Source organism: Rousettus aegyptiacus, unplaced genomic scaffold (assembly GCF_014176215.1).
Source record: "Rousettus aegyptiacus isolate mRouAeg1 unplaced genomic scaffold, mRouAeg1.p scaffold_m13_p_7, whole genome shotgun sequence".
In the NCBI taxonomy this organism is placed as follows: domain Eukaryota; kingdom Metazoa; phylum Chordata; class Mammalia; order Chiroptera; family Pteropodidae; genus Rousettus; species Rousettus aegyptiacus.
In genome coordinates this window covers 35,242,297-35,263,351 of record NW_023416310.1, presented here as the reverse complement: position 1 = coordinate 35,263,351, position 21,055 = coordinate 35,242,297, and the positions used below count along the sequence as shown (strand labels likewise).

The following is a 21,055-nucleotide window of genomic DNA, read 5'->3' as shown; positions in this document are numbered from 1 at the left end:
GTTTTGTGATTTTGACTCATAGTTGTGGCTTCCCTCCAATGTTGGGTGTTACTCGGTTGTATGCTCATTTTAGGATTGAATTTTTTTTATTAGTCTGCTATGTTTATTCTGCAACTTGCTTTTAGAAAAAGCAGGACCAGATGCCGAATCTGTGAGATACTTTAGCCTTTCTACATTAGGTATAAAAGAGTTGGTAGGACAACTTCTAGGCAGACTGTGTTAGTGCCTAATGATCTGGGCATAGAGGCTTTTTTCCTCTTAGGGTTACTAGCCCGAAGACTTTGCCCTGTGTCTCCAATCTAAACGTCCTTGCTTGGTGCTCTGGCTTGGGAAAAATATCTCTTTTGTTTTCTGCCTGACCCGAGGTTGGAAAGGTTATGTGCAGCATCGATGCCTGCTTATTGTCGCTTACCTCCGAATCCCATGCATGTGTGTATCACACTTTGCTTGGTTAGACCACTCTTGCAACCATTCTTTTTAGCAATATTCTCTACCATGTACTTTGATTTTGCATTTATTCTTCAACCAGACACTGTCTCCCTTCTTTCAAGAATCATCATTATTACTGTTCAATAGGGTACACTGTTTCTTATGTTCTAGTGGGACTGTCGATTTATTAAAATATCTTTTCAATCATTCTTAGGGTTTGAGGCAAGAGGAGGAAGCTGCAGTAGGTAATCATTTGCCATTTTGGAGTGAAAGTCTTTTCTCAGATATTTTCACTGTGACAGTGAAAACAAGCATAGAATTAAACAGTTTTGGCAATTTGTTTTTCAAATGTACTATACCTATGTGAGAATCAGACCAACCCATTTTTTTTTTCCATCAGTGTTCGGCCATAACAAGGTCTGTGGTATGTTGAATGATGTGTAAAGAGTAGAGCATGAAAATATGTAACAGTGCAGCTAGAGTCTCTTTATGTGGTAGATACAGACCCTTTAGTGTGGATGTGAGGCTCTCTCTAGCCTGATGGTATAAATTGCTGCAGCTCATGGGTCTAGGCGTCTATGTCTTGGAGAACTTACCATTATTCCTTGTGGACTATCAAGACCTTTGAACTTTGAAACTAGAGAGGCTATAAAGAACCTTACAACAACTCAGCAAGATAAATGCTATTTCCATTTGGCATGTCAGGAAACTGAGGCTCAGTGAGGTTAAGTGGTTCCAACTCACAGAGCAAATTATAAAGTCTAAAGCTGACCTTGCTGCCTCTCTAAGTCATACAGCCTTTATCCAAAGCTACATTTTAAGTAAATTTTACATTGGCCTCAGCTCAATGTGATGGTACTTTCCTCTCTAAATTCTATTGTATTTATTTTCTAATTCCCATCAAAAAAAAATAAAACAAACTATTCATCTTATGAAGTTGCACCACATGGAATTACTTATTATAGTCTAAAAATGGTCAAATATTGGCAATTTTATATAGTACAGTATAATATGTTATACTTTAATTGCTAATAGTATAGAGCAATTTTTAAATTTCAGGTGTACAACTTTATCATATGATATCTGTGTATACTCTATTGTGTGCGTACCACCAAAAGTCTGGTCTCCTGTCATGTTGTATTTGACGCTTTTTATCCTCTTTGTCCTCCTTCCGTTCACCTTTGCTTCTCGTTCCTACCATTCCACTGTCTATGTGAGTTTGTTTTCTTGTTTTGTTTGTTCCTTTGTCACTGTTTGTTTTATATCACACATCTGAGTGAAATCACATGGTTCTTGTCCTTTTTTGTCTGACTTATTTCACTTAGCATAGTACTCTCAACATCCATCCATGTTGTAGGAAATGGTAATATTTTATCTTTTGATGGCTGAGTAGTATTCTGTTGTACATATGTACCACATCTTTTTTTCTAATCATTGTCAAAGGACATTGGGATTATTTCCATGTCTTGGTTATCGTGAATAATGCTGCAATTAACATAGGGGTACGTATATCATTACAAATAAGTGTTTTCAAATGTGTCAGGTAGATGCCCAAAAGAGAGATTGCTGGATCATATGGTTGCTCTATAATTTTTTGAGGAACCACCATACTATTATTCATGGTGCCTGTACCAGTTTATATTCCCACCAGAAGTGTTCAAGGATTCTCTTTTCTCTTCATCTTTTCCAACACTTGTTTTTTCTTGTCTTATAGATAAATAGTTAATCTAAAAACTGTGAGGTAGTATCTCATTGTGGTTTTGATTTGCATTTCTCATAACTAGTGATGTTGAACATTTTATCATACCTATGGGCTCTCTCTCTACACACACACACACACACACAACTAATAATGTCGAACATTTTATCATATATGTTGACTCTATATATACACACATATACACATACATACACACACACCTTGGAAAAGGAAGACATAGATAGACAGATCAATCGATCGATCGATCGATCAATCAATCCTTGGAAAAGTAAGATATAGAGATAACTGGATTGTTTTTTTTTTTTTTTTGTCGTTGTTGTTGTTTAGGTCTTTATATATTTTGGATATTAGCCCCTTATCAGAGGTATTGTTTGCAAATACCTTCTCCAATTTGGTTAATTGCCTTTTGTTTTGTTGATGGTTTCTTTTAGTGTACAGAAGATGATTAGTTTGATATAGTACCATTAGTTTGATATAGTACCATTATTTTTGCTTTTACGTCCTTGCCTTGGGGTCAAGTTCACAAAAATCCCACTGAAACCAAGATCTGTAAGTTTAGAGCCTATGTCACTGATAATATGTGAGTTCATTCCTGGGCTCTTAATTCTGTTTCATTGGTCTGTATGTCTTTTTCTGCCAATACCATACTGTTTTGATTAATGTAGCTTTGTAGTTTGAAGTCGGGGAGTGTGATATCTGTAACTTTGCTCTTTTTTCTCAGAATTTCTTTGGCTATTCATGCTCTATCGTGGTTTCATACAAATTTGAGGACTTTTTGGTTCTATTTCTGTGAGAAATACCATTGGTATTTTTATAGGCATTGCATTAAATCTATATATTGTTTTAGGTAATATGGCCATTTTAACAATGTTAATTCTAATCCATGAACACAAAACATATTTTCATTTTTTTCTTCAGTTTCTTTCAAGAATGTCTTGTAGTTTTTAGTGTACAGGTCTTTTACCTCAAGTTTATTTTTAGGTATTTTACTCTTTTTGTTGTGATTATAAATGGAATTTTTTTCATTTCTCTTTCTGATATATTGTTATTAGAATTTAGGAATGCAACAGACCTTTGTATATTGAGTTTGTATCCTGCAACTTTAGTTTTTAGTGGAGTCTTTAGTATTTTCTATATAGAGAATCATATCATTTGTACAAAGTGGCAATTTGATTTCTTCATTCCCTATTTGAATGCCTTTTATTTCTTGCCTGATTGCTCTAGCTAGGACTTCCAATACTATGTTGAATAATAGTGGTGATAGCAGACAGCCTTGTCTTATTCCTGACCTTAGAGGAAAAGCTTTCAGTTTTTCACCATTGAGCATGACTTTAGCTGAGGATTTTATTATGGCCTTTCCTTCTATACCCATTTTATTGAGCTTTTCAAAATCATAAATGGATGTTATATATTGTCAAATGCTTTTTCTGCTTCTATTGATATATGATTTTTATCTTTTATTAATGTCATACATCACATTGATTGATTTGAGGATGTTGAACCATACATGCATCTCTGGAATGAACCCCACTCATTCATGATATATGATCCTTTTACTGTATTGTTGTATTTGCTTCATTAGTAATATGTTTAGGATTTTTGCATCTATGTTGATTGGAGATATTGGCTTGTAATTTTTTGTGTGTGTGTTGTCTGTGCTTGGTTTTGGTATCAGGGTAATATTGGCTTCCAAAAATAACATAGGAAGTATTCTTTTCTTCACCTTTTTGGAAGAGTTCGAGAAGGATTGGTATTAAATCTTCTTTGAATGTTTGGTAGTATTCATCAGTGTAGCTGTCTGATGGTCCTGGACTTTGGTTTTTTGGAAGGTTTTTGATTGCTGTTTTGATTTCCTTACTAGTGAACAGTCTACTTAGGTTTTCCACTTTTTTATGATTCAGACTAAGAAGATTATATACTTCTAGAATTTGTCCATTGCTTCTAGGATATAGCCCTTCGTAATACCCTTGTAGAATCCTTTGTGTTTCTGTGGTGGTCATTGTAACTTGTCCTCTTTCAAAACTGATTTCATTTTTTTGAGTAGTCTTTTCTCCTTAGTGAGTCTAGCCAAAAGTTTGTAAATTTTATCTTTCTAAAAGATAAACTTTTTAATATTATTTTTGTTCTATTTCATTTATTTCCACTCTTATTTTATTATTATTAATTATTATTATTTTTTGACCCAATACTTATTCAGTAACCTAGTGTTCAATCTCCACATATTTGTGATTTTTCTAGCTTTCTTCTTATAGTTAATTTCCAGTTTTATACCATAATGGTTGGAAAAATGCTTGGTATGATTTCAAGCTTATTTTTGAGGCCCCAACATATGGTCTGTCCTTGAGAATGTTCTGTGTGCATCTGTCATTTGGATGGAAAATTCTGTAGGCGTCAATTACATCCATTTAGTCTGATGTATTATTTAAGGTCAATATTTATTGACTTTCAGACTGGATGAACTGTCCATTGCTGTGAGTAGGGTATCCCGGCACCTACTATAATTATATTTATACTAGTTTCTCCCTTTAGGTCTGTTGGCTTTATATATTTTGGTGCTCCCAATTTGAGTGCACATATATTAATACATGCTATTTGTTCTTGATGAATTGTGCCCCTTATTACTATAAAACATACATCTTTGCCTTTTGTTACATTTTTATATTGAATTTTTTTGTCCGATATTAAATACTGATACATTCTCTCTCTTGATGCCATTTACTTGGAGTATCATCTTCCATTCCTTTACTTTGAGCCTAGGTTTGTATTTGGAGCTGAGATGAGTCTCCTGCAGGAAACACATAGTTGAATCTTGTTTTTTAATCCTTCCCACTACTCTGCCTTTTGACTGGTGCATTCAGTCCATTTACATTTATGGTGATTATTGCTATATGAGGACTTACTACAGCATTTTATCTTTTGTTTTCTGGTTGAGCCAGAAAACAAAAAACAAAAAAAGACACAGTAGCCCCACTGTGTCTTTTCCCTTGTGATTCTGTCTGCTCTTTTAGTTTGGCAGTTTTCTGTAATTTTTTTCTTCTTTTATGTTTTCCGTCTCTACTCTGGATTTTTATTAGGATTATGTAGCTCATACATACAATCACCCTTTTTCTTCTGATTACCTCTTTATTTAACTGTACGTGTTCAGTCCTTTTCCCCTTTTATGATTTTTGTCACAAATTCTTTTTATGTTATGCATTCATTACCATATTGTAGTAGTTAATTTTAATGCCTACTTTTTTATCTTTAATCTTTGTTATATTTAAGTGTTAAAGATACTTCAGAACAGGATATTAATCTTTTTTTTTCCAGTAGAAGCTGCATTTATTCTAATGCAGATCTCGTAACAGTAAATTATTTTGTTTCTTTGGAAAAGCCTTTTGTTCTCCACCATATCTAAAGGGAAACTTTGCTGGATATATGATCCTTGGTTCTTCTCATTCAATATGTTGAATATTTTTTCCTACTCTTTCCTGGCTTGTAATGTTTCTACTGAAAAATCTGATTACAATCTAACGAGGTTTCCTTTGTAGGTTACAGTCTCTTTTTCCCTGGTGGTCCTGAGAATTTTGTCATTAATTTTTGACAGTTTGAATACAACGTGTCTTAGATAAGGTCTTTTTACATTGATACTATTAGGTGTTCTGTTAGCTTCCTCTATTCTAAAGACCACTTCTTTTCATAGGCTTGGGAAGTTCTCATCAACTACTTCTTTGAGTAGGCTCTCTGCTCCCATTTTCATTCTTCTCCATCTGGTATACAGGTAGGCTTATGTTGCACTTTCTAATGGAGTCAAATATTGCTCATTAAGTGTTTTTCTTTTTTAAAAGCTCTGATGTTTTGCCCTTTGGTTATTTCTAGGTTTCTATCTTCAAGCTTGCTAATTCTCTCCCATCTGGTCAGCTATGTTTCCAATGCTAACACATTCTTCATCTCATTTACTGAGTTCTTCAGCTCAGGAATTTGTTTGGTTCTTTTTTATAGTTTCAGTCTCTTTGGTAAAGTACTCCTTTGTTCATTAATTTTCTTCTTCAGCTCATTCAACTTCCTTTCTGAATTCTCCTGTATCTCATTGAGAGTCTTCATAGTTGCAGTATTAAATACTCTTGTCATTAAAGTCATGGCCTTCCATGACTGAGTCCACTTTCTGGAGACTTCATTTTCCTTCTGCACTCTCATGTTACCTTGTTGGTTCATGGTATTTGATGGATTGTTTTTGTGCCTGCACATCTGCAGTAGTGAGCTCTTGTTTACATACTGTTTTTCTGTCAACAGTTCAGCAGGTTCATAGGCAGGATACACTTTTGCTTTCCAGTAGATTGTGATAGAGAAGTTTTTGTTTCTCTTATGTGCACTAAATGTGCTTCTGGGAATACAGTGGAGTAGCACTCCTTTGGTTAAGGAAAATGCTACATGCTCATTGGGGTGGTGAGTATCCCAGTGGTTACTGGTTCGCCTCAGTTACAGGGCAGTACCATTGGTGGGGGCATGTTGTGAGTGGCATAAAACCTGTTTTGCAAGCACCCAGCACTATATTTTTTCTTTACTGATGGTCCCTGGGCCCTGCTCTATTTTTGGAGGTGTCCTCACCACCACTACCAGGCTATGCTAGGATGGGTGGAACAGGGAAGGGGGCAAGTTCACCCTTTCATACCCCCATTGTATAGTATATAAGGCATCTCAGTTTTCTCTAGCTCTGTAAGTTTGAATGGGGCAAGGGAGGCAAGTTGCAATTTTGCAGCTCCCCCCACTTTCCAGCAATGGTTTTTGGAACCTCTCAATGGTTTGTCAGCTTTCTTTATTGAGATGGATGTAGCTACAGAGACAAGTTCACAATCCATAGCTATAGCACATGTTCAGTAATGACAGTTGGCAGTGCTGTGTTGTTTTAAGCTTCCCAGCCATCTCTACCAGGGTCTGCTGCTATGGGAAGAGGGGCGGAAGATGCTTTTCCTCGGACACTACTGCTTCTGCCCATCTTACAATCCAGGCCATAGTGTGAGGACGGTAGCCTGACTCTTCCACCTGACTACTGCACTCAATGGAGCCTCAGTGAGCACCGAACTGCATCTGTGGCAGCCATCCCTGTCCTTACCTTCCCATCCCCAGCCTGCCTCCCCTACTCATTTTGATCTGCCTACCTTCAGCTGTACAAACTTGTGGATTATTCAGGTGTGTTTGTGTTGAGCAGGGGATCCTTTGCTGAGTCATAGTTGCCTACGTGTAAATTTAAGTGGAAAAAGAAAGTGGTCTTCTCATTCCTCTGTGATGCTGATGTACGGCATGGACCTTTATCTTTTAGAAGTTAATATTATGAATTCTTCATAGAGGTGCCTTGAACTTGTTTGAAATCTGCGTTGATAAGCCACCCTAAGGTAGGCAGATCTTTTCCGGGAATGGATGACATGATTCTTAGTGCAAAATCAATTACCTTTGAGATGAAGTGGGGATGAGGCAACAGGAAGCTTACCACAGAGTAAAAACTCAGAAGTTGGTAGGAGTCACTGAGACACTTGGTCCTGAAAATGGAAGTTTGAGGCAATCTTATCTAGATGTTAAGGATAAAGGAAGTTCCCACTGGCATCCAAGATAACTACCTTTTCATGTTTGACAGCACTCAGCACCATGAGTCAGGTACCAAAGCTGTTTACTTATAAGGTAGTAGTAGGCATTCATTAAAAGTTCATCAAACTAAGGCACAGTCACCCCAATTAGACAGTCAGCATTTTATTTAATGTCACATAAGATGATCTAATTGTTCTGCCAGCGTCTTGAGCATGTACTAGAAACTTTAAATAGACATTCATTTTAAAAGCTTAGATTTTGATGTCTATCAATCAATCAGCTTCAAAGCTGGAAAAAATATCAAGATATGTAAATTAACCTTTGTTCTAGGGAAAATGAGATTATAAACTGCTAAGAAAACAGTGCCCACTGTGTTTAAGATTCATGTCTGGGCTGTCCACCTATGCCATTCAGTACTGGGGCTAATGCTAAGTGGAGGAAGCCTTATTCCACGGTCTTACTAGTGATCTCCAACAGTTATGTGTGATCTCTGATTTGTCTTGGTTACACGTGTATATTATATATTCCCCCTGTACATATTCCTAAACACAGAGGCCAGTTTTCATTACTTTAGTATTTCCCCTATAGTAAATTTCCTTTTGATGATTTTTAAAGTTAAACTTTAAAGTATTGTAAAAAATCATTCCACAATTTTTATAATAGAATGGTGGGAACTGAATCTCTGAGTATTAAATCCCTTACGAGCATATTTAAAAACATTATAATGGTGACTATTAGAAATCTCAATTTAGGAAAAACATGAAGAAAAAACACTGAGATTAAATAATTTATTACCATTGCTAAGATGAACACATATACTTGATACTTAATTTTATGCAGAACTTTAAAAAAATAGTTTTAATACAGTATCAAAATTTACACAAGTATTTTGTCAAAAGACCAGTATTTCTTGTATGTGCTGCTGCAGGCACAAAAACTTAACTTTAAATGTCTTCAGAGTGTAGGAATACAACAATTTAAGGATGAAAGCTTTTCTAAAAGAGAAGGTATAAATATAGCAGGCAATATTCTTTTACAGAGTAGTAGTGTTTTAAAAATATAGCATTTTAAAAGAAAGACTTAAATGGTAACCCAATTATGATAATTAGAGAGATCATTCTTTTTAGTAAATTAACTCATAATTTTAGAAAGCAGAGGGATGACTTTCCATCACAGTAACCTTTTAAGAAGTATAATAAAATTCCTTCACAAATGGCAATTAATACATTGTGTAATGAGCCATTTAAAAACAACAGAATAACTGAAATGAATCCAACTTGAGTAATTTAGAAGAAAACTGGAAATTGTTACATTCCTACTTTTATAATTTTAAACTACAGTAAAAATTTAGCATTCTGTCACAAGCCTCTTGCACATCCATACAAGAAACTATCATTGCATTTGAATAAACACAAAATACCTATCATAGCATTTCCAGTACACACAGTCTAATATATATATATATACCAAAAATAAGAAACTAAGCAAAGCTAGCACACCTCTTTTTCAAACCTCAAGCAATCTGAACAAAGCTTTTAGCCTTAATAATGAATGACATGCGTCAGTTTCATAAAACATTAGATAGCTGCTGTAGACAAAGCTTTTTTCATAAGTGCAGTACAGTATTTTAAAGTTCACATGAAGTTTATTAAATATAACAGCATGTCTAGAAACTAAATTGTAGAAATTGACATCTCACTGCCAAAAACACTTAGAAAAATTAGTTTGCTTGTTCTTTAATTGAAGTTGTTAATATTAACATCAATGGATACACTGAATGAATATGTAGGTTGATATGTCCCTACAATGTGTCTTCATGAACAGTAGTAGTACATCAAGATTAAAAGATATATTTTGATCATTTGAAATAAACAGTACTCTCTGATAAACACTCTACATAGTCTTGCTACCAGCTGGTAAGAAAAATTTATGTGGTATTTTAGCACCTCAAAAATCAAAAAACAATCCCAGAAACCTAATCTAATCTTGTATCTAAATTATGAATCAGGAACTAGTATTTTGGTGACTAAAATTATACGAAATAGGTTCTCGACTCTCAAACTTGGAAAGCTGGAAGACATCCCTTCTTTAGTACAATATGGTAGAACCCCTCCGCCCCCCATTAAATGTAATGAGCCAACCATCAAACCACTCAGGTTCTACTGGGCTCTTCCAATCATGCATGTTTCCTAATTATAATCTTAGATCTCAGGAGTCAAAACATTTTAGTTCTAATGAAAATATTGCTACCAAAATGGTGACTTTTCAAAGCTACCTTGTTTGAAATTGAGGGTTGTGAACATCAAAGCGAGAGACATAAAATACAGCTTTAGTTATACTAAAGGTTTTAAAGGGAAAATATGTGCAATGTACAATCACTCCATGAGTTCAGGTTTGGGGGAATCCACTCTTTTATCTCTCTGGCAGTGGTGATCTCATGTTTAAAAGTGTATTTCTCACATTGGTCCTTTGTACTGGTTTCCAGACAAATGCTGCCTAATTCCAGGACACGAACCTGCAGCATCTCCAAGTTTCCGCCACACAACCTTAAAAAAAAAAAAAGGCATCTTAATTGTCATGTTCCACAAAGAGATGTTTTGTAAAAAGGGAATCTATGAGGGGCAAAGAGAAATGTAAAGACAAGACAAAATAGCCACATGAATGCGCTCAAGCACAAAAGAAAATACAAGCTTCTAAATCACAGGAACTGCTCAGAAGATGAGATTCTAGGCTTTGTTAGCAATTAGGGACAAAAGTAATGATATGCCAACTTATTCTGGTTATGTGAGTGAAAGTCAACTCTAGCTGAACATTTTACCCTTGGAGAACTCTGAAACAGTAATTCCCACTGTCAGATTGACTGTACTGGTGGAACTGAGATACAGATATCTGTATTCTTAAAAAGCTCCCAATATAATTCTGATAAGTAGCCAGAATTATGAATGTCTAAATCAGCCTACATCTACAACAAGGGATATCAAAGTGTTTAATCCATTAAGAGAATAGACTTTGATCTTGAGCTGTTTTAAGTCCCAAGCTGATAACTTTAGGGCCACTAGTAAATTTCCCTGGTTTTCCCCTTCAGAGGAGGGGCCTAAGTCATAAGTTGTAGCAACCAAACAGTATGATCTCAGATTACCAAAACAGAAAACATCTAAATTCAGGGATTAGATAAGAATTCAAGAATCACTGAATAGGTACAATTATAATGCATTAAAAATTGGGCCAGATTAGAGGGAGAACAGCAAATGTGAGATTAAGTGTAAAATAAAACTGAATTCAATGATATACCAACATTGAAAAGCACACGTGCACCCACACAGTAAGTCATAAATCTCCTGCAGTGTTTCACTATAAGGGTTATGTTCAGATTAATTCCACAAAAGTTTACATGGCTCTAACATGAACACAAAACCAGTTGGTTCATTAATTATTTATAGACTGTTTCTTGTTTTGTTTTTTTTTTTCCTTGAAAGAGTAGGAAACCCAATAAGAATATTAGTTCTCTCTACCTTCATTTGTAACTCAACATAACTATTAGTCTCTCTGTTTTAGCAGCCACTACTACCTGTCATGGTTGAAGGAAGCTGTACTTATGGTCCTTAACTCTGGAAAGGAATGATATAGCAATAGCTGGCTCAAGAGAGTCTCATTTTTTGATAAATTAAACTGTCAAGAGGTACGAACACCGAATCAGGAAGCCAAAGGATGGTAGGGACTTTCCCTTTCTAGCCCTTAAATTGTATATACAGTTACATCTATGCAGAATACTTTAAAATTCTGGTTTAGAAGCAGAGGATAGACTCAAAGACCTCATGACATCAGACACAAAGCATTAGATGGTTACAGCTCGAAAATACTCAAACATACGTGACAGTGGGCCTCACACGTGAAAGTACTATGTGGTGAAAGGAAACTCAGAAGGCTGAACTCTGAAATAAGGTAACAATGCTAAGGTAGACATAGAATAGTGGGAAAAAAAGAGAGCAGGTTGTTGTGACTGTGGCCCAGATGCCCAGTCAAGTATTTCAACTGTTCTCAGGAAATTTATGAGTCAGACAAACAAACCTAAGATATAACTATTACTACGAAAAGATTTACTATTTCTTAGAGGGCAGTATAATTATTTCTGTGGCAGTTTGGGAAGACAAAGCGTGTCTTGCTTACTAATCAACATGATGATGCTATGAATAATGGTCTTTTCATTGTATAGCTGTGAACATTTATCTTCAGGATTAATTCCAGAAACTGAGGCAAAACTTCTGTTAAGTTCTGAGTCTTATAACTGATGTCACATAAGAAAGCTTTATATTTCTGTGACATTATTTGAAAAGCACATAGTTACTCTAAAAGATTTCACAATCATAGCTAGTTTCTAAAAATTACTTACCTATGAAAATGTCCTGAAAATATTTTTTATTCTCCAGTATTATGTTTTCAATGTTCATAAAATTTATAATGGTGACAAAAATATTTTAGATCAACATGTTTTTTTTTTCTCTTGGCTTGTAGTTTCCAAATATTTTAAGAGTGCTAAGTATCGGACTTGAGCTGGCTTGTATTTTTTCCTCAAAAGTGGACCATTAGAAAAAGGTGTCCTAGAGAACTTTTAAAGGTAGACAAGCATTTGGTTTCATGAAAATATGCAGGAAAAACAATTCTAGTCCATGTGGCCTTTTGAAGCATTTTTGGAAGTACAGGAAAACAAAGATCAAGATCCAATCCATTAGTAGGTCTCTTCTATGTCTAGAAATCTTTCATCTAAAAAGGCAAGAAACAATCCTGGCATTTGTTTATAGAAATTTAGGATTATGCATAATGGAGAAGGTCTCCTCTGTAAGATCCATTTTCTTTCTTCAAGAATGTAAAGCAATGGAAATCCCCAGATTTACCAGATTTGAGAAAGTGAAGAGCTAGTCTTTAGGAGATCTAGCATACTGCTGCTGACTATGCTGTTCATTAGAAAACAATTTGAGCAAGTAACTTAATTTCTGGATGATAGTTTCTTCAAACACAAAATGTGAGTGTGACGCTCTTACCTAGATCACTCATGAACTGGGGTAAAGCTCAGACGTCTGATTGTAAGTATTCTTTGGAGAACTACTGGGGGATGACTGCTATGGCCCCTTCTAATTCTGAACTTTCTCCCTAGTCAACAACAGATGAGAAGTAACAGGCATTCTGAGGTGTGTGGCTCAAATTTTTAAGTTTATCTGAGGGAAATATTCAAATTGAAAACCTTAAGGACAGGCTGAAAAGCTACAGAAAGTGAACAGTAATGCATTTAGGAACTTATGCCCCCTAAAACAACCATTTTGAAAACAGACAAAAACATACACAGGAAAGAAAAAACTTGGAAAGGGTTGCAAAAGAAAAACAGCTACAACACAAGCAAGCAGGAGACTAAAACTCTTTTCCCAGCAAATATAAAATGGCCACAGGACTTATCAACCTCTTTGAAGCCTTCCTGTAAACTAGTAAATGTTAGATAGTAGGTGTCTGAGAATATCTGGTCCTAGTAGCCTAAAGCTTAAGGGCATGTCTAAGCAATTTTAATATCTTAATGCACAAAGAAAATGAAAAACAAAGCCAATTAAAACCGGTGCTTAATATAATCTGGCATGCTTTTTTGCTTTTAACAAATGTGTTCTACAATATTCTATTTAGCTTTTTAATAAGCTTCACCATTATATCCTTGGTTAAATGATACATCCATGCATCTTACCCAAGAAATTAAAATTTAGACAGGGATTAATAAAATCTAAGCCACATTAATAATTACATAGAATATGCATCGTGAAAACAACATCAAATTTTTTACTGCATTTCTGATTTCATAGCTATCTACTCCTACTATTTTCTGAGCAATGTCAACCAATAAAAGGTAAAGACACTACTTTGCATGATATGAAGCACACATATGTATGAATAAGCAAGCATATATTATCAAGATGATTTTTCCCCCAAGTAGAGTTACAAATAAATCTGAAGAAGTCTGTTTTCTTTATCACAGGTTTTTAAACATTGATCTTTAAGGAACATCTTTTTTTTTAAAAAAAAAAAAAAACATTTTGTCAAAACTAACAACATTTTAGACAATTATTTAGAAACTTTTATAATTCATTCTGAAATACAGAATTGTCTATTCCTTACCTGAATATTTTATAACATGGTTACTGTCTTTAAAAAATGCAACAAAATGTATTAAAGATAAGAGGGACTTGTTTTATTTTCAAATATAGAAAGGCATTTGACCAGTATTTTAAAAAGTAGGTATTCATAAAGCAATAACTAAGCTACGATGAGGCTTTCAACACAGAACACACAACAAAGCACATTAAACTTACATTGCACATTTCTCTGACTATAGCTTTTTCTGTCTCACTAAGGTCATGTTCATACTCTTTACCCTGCTGACGATCTATAGTTTCCTGAACATCCAAGACCTGGATTTGTTGAAAAAGAAAAGCAAATTTCACATGGAAAAAGAAAACTTGTTAGTTTTTAGTAAAACCATCAAGGACCTCTGCTTAGTAAAACCTTTAGTTTTCTCCATGTCTGCATATCAGAATGGATACACATATGTCAAATTCTTTTAAAATAGTCGATTATTCTAAAACCTAGCTGGAATCAATTCCACTTGATTTTCAAATGGCCAGTGAAAGCAATCTATTGCATCACTAAGTCAATTGAATTCGTTAATTAGAAATAGTTAACTGAGTTATTAAGATAACCTGTGTCAAGAATTTGGAAACTGTCAATAATTCCTGCTCCATTTTAAAGATGAGCAGTATAATATACACCAAACAGTCCAAATGATACGTAGACATGGCCTATAGAAAAGATGAGTAAAATAGATGATAGCGACAGGTGAAACTGGTCAGAACCCAGGCATATGTACATGAGAACTTTTGTTAACATTACTGACCTCACAGTTCTTGCTTGGACAGTCTCAGTGGCTAGGGAAGGAATATGGAGACAGCTTTTTGATAGTAGCAATGAGAAATATAGACAGACTCCTTATAGTAAAAATATTAGAGCAGAGTGGGGATGAGAAGCTTTTAAATAATTTTTAGATTCCATTCTCTAAATTACCACTAAATAGACTGAAAATAATATTCCTTTAAAAATGTAAAGGTTTCATGTCAATACTTTGGTTTATAAGCTGATATACAGAAAAATAGTGAACAGCACTCAAAGCCAAAGCATTAATGTAGCATAAAAAATATATATGCTTTTCCTAAAAGCTCCTGTAGAATCCACCCTGAACTGTGACACTGCTAAACTCCTTGTTCTGTTGGCCACACCTACACATGTCACCTGAGAATTGGCACCAATGAACAGTTGAGCCAAAATAAATGACTTAAGCATGAAGTGGGACCTTCGTGTCAAGTTCATATAGATAATGAGACTACATGAGTATTTATTAGTTCAATCTGTAATAAACACTCTAATTCACAAACTAATCTCCGCTCAACTCAAAACTTCTAGCCATTGTTACCATGTATATACTACTGTAATGTGGCTATGACAGCAGTGAATGAAACCCTCATCCTGTTATTCAAATTAAACTCAATTCACAGTTTTTATATAGAGGAAATCGTTGACTATACTCAGTGAATATTCATAACTTAAAGAACTCTTGGAACAAGCGGATTTAACTGCAAATTTGATTTATAATGCACCCTCAGAGAAGTGTACTTCAAATCAGTTAATTTCTACTAAATGAAATGAAGCTACAATTAATAGTTATCATGAATTTTAAAGCAAGAAAAATGTAGTATTATTATAAGTGAGCTAATTTTTCACATTGATTTATAACACTTCCCCCCAACCATGACCACAGAGTTTAATTAAATCCTAGAGATTTTTTTGAAATCTATCAGAAGATGAGAAACTCAGCCATTGTTCTAATTATTCCTTTCATAATAGAAAAATCTTATGACATAAATCAGCTCTAGATCAGTGAGTTTTAAAAACAAAACATGTTGAGTGGCTACATTTCTTTTTTTACATTGAGCTATTAAGATGAATTTCCCATAGGCTCTGTTTGCACATATTCTGTTTCAGACACCGTTCACTCATGGAAGCAAACACATTCTGTATTCAAGAGCCTCCATTTATCCAATAAAGATCCTTTGGTTGCTCAGTATTACCCATCTGCCAAGTGAGGACACTTGTGTGTTCTGATTATAACATAATATCTTCCTCTCGAGATAAAATTTTATATGAAAATTAGAGAATGAATTTAGAAAAAATTGAAGAGCTCTTCCTTGCCCTCCCTTCTCTTTTAGGCCATACTAACACAGCTGCATTGAGAAATTTGGGCCAGATTGCAACGTGGCCCACTATGCTATACATCTCAATCAAACTGCACTTGTCATTTAATAAGGCAATAGGCCGAATCAGCTTTCAGTTTGAAAAGTAGGGCAAGATGTTGCTTTGGGAGTATGTGCAGACACTAATAATACAGGATTGAAGCCACTCTCTTGGTTTTCACTTTAAAATGCCTTTCTGATAGCTAGGGCCCAGTTTATGCTAACATAATAGCACATTTAACATGCTGCTCATGTTAAAAGCAGCATTCAAATACTGTTGCAGAGAGCAAGATGTTCATCAGTGGATAAACCAACACCCACCAGATGGGGGGCAATATCCTCATTCTGCTCTGCCTTTCCATGAATTCCTCTCAGTTGCTCACTTTGTGAGTCATCTCAACCAAGAAATGCCAAGTACACTGACACTGGCTGCCAGCATGGTCCTGCTGCCTTCCTTCACCAACAATCAGTTTATGCTTAAAAGAAGCGAACTCATTTTATCTAAGTTACACCAAAATATGATGAGAGCGCTAAATCTTCTGCTAAAACAAAATCATCCGCAAATCAAATATTTTGAAGTCCTCATCTACTTATTTGCTTAAATTTGCTTAAAAGCCCACTCCAAAAGAATGCCTCTCAGGCTGTTGATAAATCATTCTGAAACCAAAACAATTTTAGAAAAGTTGTGAAACTCATGTGTCAAGTGCAGGACTGAAGCACTCTACCTACTTTTTGGCTCAAAGTTTCATCAAAGCTACATGTTAGGAATTATAGATGATATGAAGGACACGTTTCATACTTGGAAACTGATAAAACATCAGTGAACTGTCTCAGTTTTAAGGTGATTTTTATAACCTGCATCAGTTTCTTCTCTGGATGTTTATATTGCTTACTTATGGTACTTAATTAATTTTACTTTAAATGATAAAATTCAGCCAAGTTTTTTTTTTATCTGAAATAAAAGTCAAAAATAAAATAGCTTTATGAATAAGACCATATCTCTATTTTCTAATACTCTACAAAGGAGCAATAACTGGAGAGTTTGAATTACTTAATTTCAATTTAGTGGAGGACAGAGTAGGTCTTTATTTCAATAATTTCTTTTAGTTAAGCTGCACAATGTATACTTCAATTGCACAAAGAAAGAAAAATGTGGTATCCTTCCTTCCTTTGGCCAACTATTAATTCCCTGTATTTGAAGACATCCATGCTACCAACATTGCACATAAAATACCTACAACACTATTTTACACATATGAATATACATGCACATCAGACTTCAGTTTCAATGCAGATAATGAATCACAGTACTCAAAACAAAATAACACTTGAGATTCAACTATAAGTACTCAAAACCATTGTTAGTTTAGAAAATTAAAATTAAACTTTAAAAATTAAGATAAGTTACACCATCAGGGGTCAAAAAATAAAGTATCTATGGTTAAAACAAGACTGTGAGGACTACCAGACTACAGCAAACAAACCACAACACAACTGAATTTCTGGATAAATGGTCATACACGGTTGGTTACCTTAAGAGAATGTACCACGGGTTCAGGCTGCTGAGAAGGTGTGGTGTGTCCACTGAAGCTAGCTGGAGAGCTGGGTGAACTGTTATTCCCATCAGCCCCTGATGACAACCTAAAAGAACCCTTAGTAGAAAATCAACAACTTTGTTATTAAAACAAAAGTCGTTTATAACTGCATAGTTGTTATTCAATATTCATTTTCATTGCCAAACGAGAATTAGCCATTTTGTCAAACTTTTTCAAGCCTGTCTTACGATACTATCAACTTGTTAATTGGAAAACACTTGCTGCCTGACCAGCAAGAAAAGTTAGATAAGAATCATCTTTGTGCACGTCTAGATAGCATTTCTGATTTATCAAAGAGAACAATGCTCCCTAAGGAATGGCAATTAAGAACATTTCAAGAATGACTTTTGAAACTTAAACATACTCATGAGTAGAGAATTTGCGAGTTACTCCAGAGCTGAGCTAAACATGCTCATTCAGCAAGACAAATGCCAAAATCCATATGCCTCAGAAAATGCAGACACAGCACATTCTTGCACTGGCAAAACTGTCTTATAAAACCCTTCTTTGAGAGAAAGAGCTATAGAGGACCATATTCCAAAGAGATTTAACCAAATTCTGTATTTTGTGGTCATTCTTAAATTTTATAAAATAGATCAGAAATTACATATTTGTAGTTTAGTGATTCTTCAACTTAATTGCTGAGAAATTAGAACCTGGCATGATTAAGTAGACCTTTGAGAGTCACAGTCACCTATCCAGGAACTGGGAAGAAATAACTACTTTTTTGAGGGATTGCTTGGAGAAAGACTAATGGATCAGGAAAGAAGGAGAGCAGCAGTTATCTACCCTCCCAGAAAAAAGCAGTCTAATGGGAGTTTTCCAAACCTGTTTTTATGGAAATCACTACACTCAAAGGGCCTGAGAGATTTTAATTTCTGTCCAACAAACCTACAGATTTTTTTCATGCCTAATAGATTAATAACTGCACCATTTATCTTGATCCTCTGAATCTAATCCCCTGAGGAGGAGACACTGGAGTATTATCTATGGATTCATAAACGGGAGAAACAACTGTGGTTTGGGACATTAATTTTCCAGTATGTGTCGGAGAGCTTCTATGTTGTGCATTTTAGGGATGGGAAGGATAAGGCAAATGCAGCAACAGTTTTCGGCACAGGTCTTATGCAAACCACACTACTTTTAGAGAAATTGACAATTCCTATTGATTTTTACAAAAATTATTATTTACACAATGTGGAATATTTTCTCCTTTCTCTTGTTGCTGTCACTTCTTACATCCTTGAAGGCTATCCCTGCTACCTCACAAGGCAACTGAGGCCATGTTCTTTTCCTTGTTCAAAGAGTTATGGAAACAAATCAGGTCTTCCCCACCTTCAAGCAAACCAGGAGAAGCAGCCATAGAATGACATTTAAGTGACCTCTATAGCTTCTGTCCTTCATTGCTACTAATTATTAAATTAATAGCAGGTGAGGACAAATAATTATAATAGCCCCAACCTCTTCTGGGAAAAAAATTTAGAGTTGTTTTCCTGTATTTGGAACTCAGAGCAAATCAGACATAATAAATAGTACCTGATGCAAATAAAAGGGAAATTATTTGAAGTTTAAAGGTGGTTAATGGGCACACCTTCCCTCCAACCCCACTGCCGAATTTTGGACACCTTTTTCTCCTGTAGAGATCAGCTGTTTCCAATGCCAAGGCATTATGAGGAAGCTTCTCTTCTCTGCACAGCCCTGGCCGTTTCCTCTCCTCTTTCCCCATTGTCACTACCTGTGTGAACTCCTGGGAAAAGGCTTCTCAGGTCACGCAGAGTTCGCTTCAAACCTCTCATGTAGGATCGAGCACCGTGGAGCAGTCTTTCCCCTGACTGGTGATCTGACTGCCCCCCGGGCCACCCTTCTTCCAGTTCCCTTTCAAACCCTTTTCTGCCCAGCCCTTTTCTTTCAAAGGTTCCCTTCCCAGACCTGGCAAAATGGTAGACATATCAATCCTAGCATCTTTTTTCTTGGGCATGGAGCTTCTGTCTTTCAGGACATTTGGGTTTAAGAGAATTTCTAAAATCAATGCTAAGTAGCTTCCCTAAACCAAACAGGAGTCCTGTTCTACCCTTATCTGTTCAGAAAACAACAAACATTCTTTTATTAAAGAAGTTTCCTTAAAATAAAGGCTACAAGAGGAATTACACTGTGGAGGAAAACTTATCATTTAGGGATTTAAATAGTACTTCAAATTCGCTTTATGAGCCATGGAGTAGTAATCACCAAAACGATCAAGATTCATGTTTTATGTGGTTTCTGTGAAGCCACAAAGGTAACCAAATGCCTGGCAAAGTCATACACCAACAGGGGCTAAACAGTTTTCTAGGTTACAATAAAATCAAGTACCTCATTCTATCAGATCTCCTTTAGTCACTATCAAAGAAAAGGTTAGAATTCTATGTGTTTTGTAGAATCAGACCAATATTTGGAGAATTATCTAGGTTCAATCAATACACACTCTCAGTTGACTAGTACGTTTTCACTGAAATAGTTTTAAAACTGTGCTACTGAGTGAAATACCAATATAACAAATTATTTTAAAGAGTCTCTTGGAGTTCATTTAAATTATAACTTCTCTGGCTCAGGAGACAGGTATTTAAAAAGAGGAAAATCTTAATAAAATTGGAAATGTGACTCGCAACGTTGCGGTGGCTTGTTTTAAAGCTACACATGATCATAGAATAAGTAGACCACTATCTCTTGGGTCAGCGGTCAGTTTGAAAGGGCAAGGGAAACTTTTCTGGGCCGGGCTAGAGCCACCGTGGTGGTGTCATAACAATTCATTTTCATGTCCACTGGCCTTTTAAACTCCTGTTCATGAAAGGTGCAGGGTACCTTTGTTCTTTTCCAGCATTTGGGATTACTCAACTTTCACCCTCAGGTTCAGGAAAAAAAAAAACACTGAAGATAACTGTACTCCCAACTCCCCTCCAGAGACTTAGACACACAGCAGCTTTCACATATACAGACTTGCTCTCCACCCCCCGGCGTAACTTTTCCTCCAGCAACAGAAGCCATCTGGTTATGCACAAGCAAAGGCAGCAGCTGACTCATCTTCACTCACCGGGAGAGTGGGCAGGCATCGTCCTATTCCTCGGCACCCTTGCCACCACTGCAAGACCCGCCGGGCTCTGGGCCCCCAGCCTTTCTCCATATTTGAGCTGTTTCTAGTTGGAGGTTGCCTTCTATTCTGGGTGGCCTTATATTTGGAACAATATAGTACAATCACTCAGAAAAATACTGTTTCCCAAGTCTCAAGAAAGCAGAACAAGAAGCTTAATGAAATGAACCACAATGACCACAATGACAAGCTGTAGCATGCACCTGTAACTAGGGAGAAAATTAAAATAAAAACCAACTGAAGTCTTGTCTATTAGAGCTACTACTGATTTAAAAAAAAAAAAATTGGCAAAGGTATAACTAATTCT

The 21,055-nt window shown here is 35.6% G+C and overlaps 1 protein-coding gene and 1 long non-coding RNA gene across 9 annotated transcripts in view; one reads left to right on the top strand and one right to left on the bottom strand.

The window, feature by feature from the left end:
* The window catches only part of LOC107502786, a 78,254-nt gene that overhangs the window by 52,905 nt on the left and 4,294 nt on the right, over nt 1-21,055 (top strand). The window lies entirely within an intron of this gene.
* Nucleotides 8,486-21,055, bottom strand: part of CCDC85A (coiled-coil domain containing 85A) — a 168,638-nt gene continuing 156,068 nt past the window's right edge. For 2 of the 8 annotated variants that reach the window (XM_036224231.1, XM_036224230.1), the window contains one exon: nt 8,486-10,257. In XM_036224231.1, the coding sequence (XP_036080124.1) occupies nt 10,208-10,257 (50 nt within the window). In that variant the 3' untranslated portion in view covers nt 8,486-10,207. Of the gene's footprint in view, nt 10,258-14,042; nt 14,671-17,561; nt 17,682-20,691; nt 20,827-21,055 lie in introns of those variants that run through there. The other 6 variants (XM_036224224.1, XM_036224228.1, XM_036224225.1 and 3 more) reach the window with 6 other exon arrangements.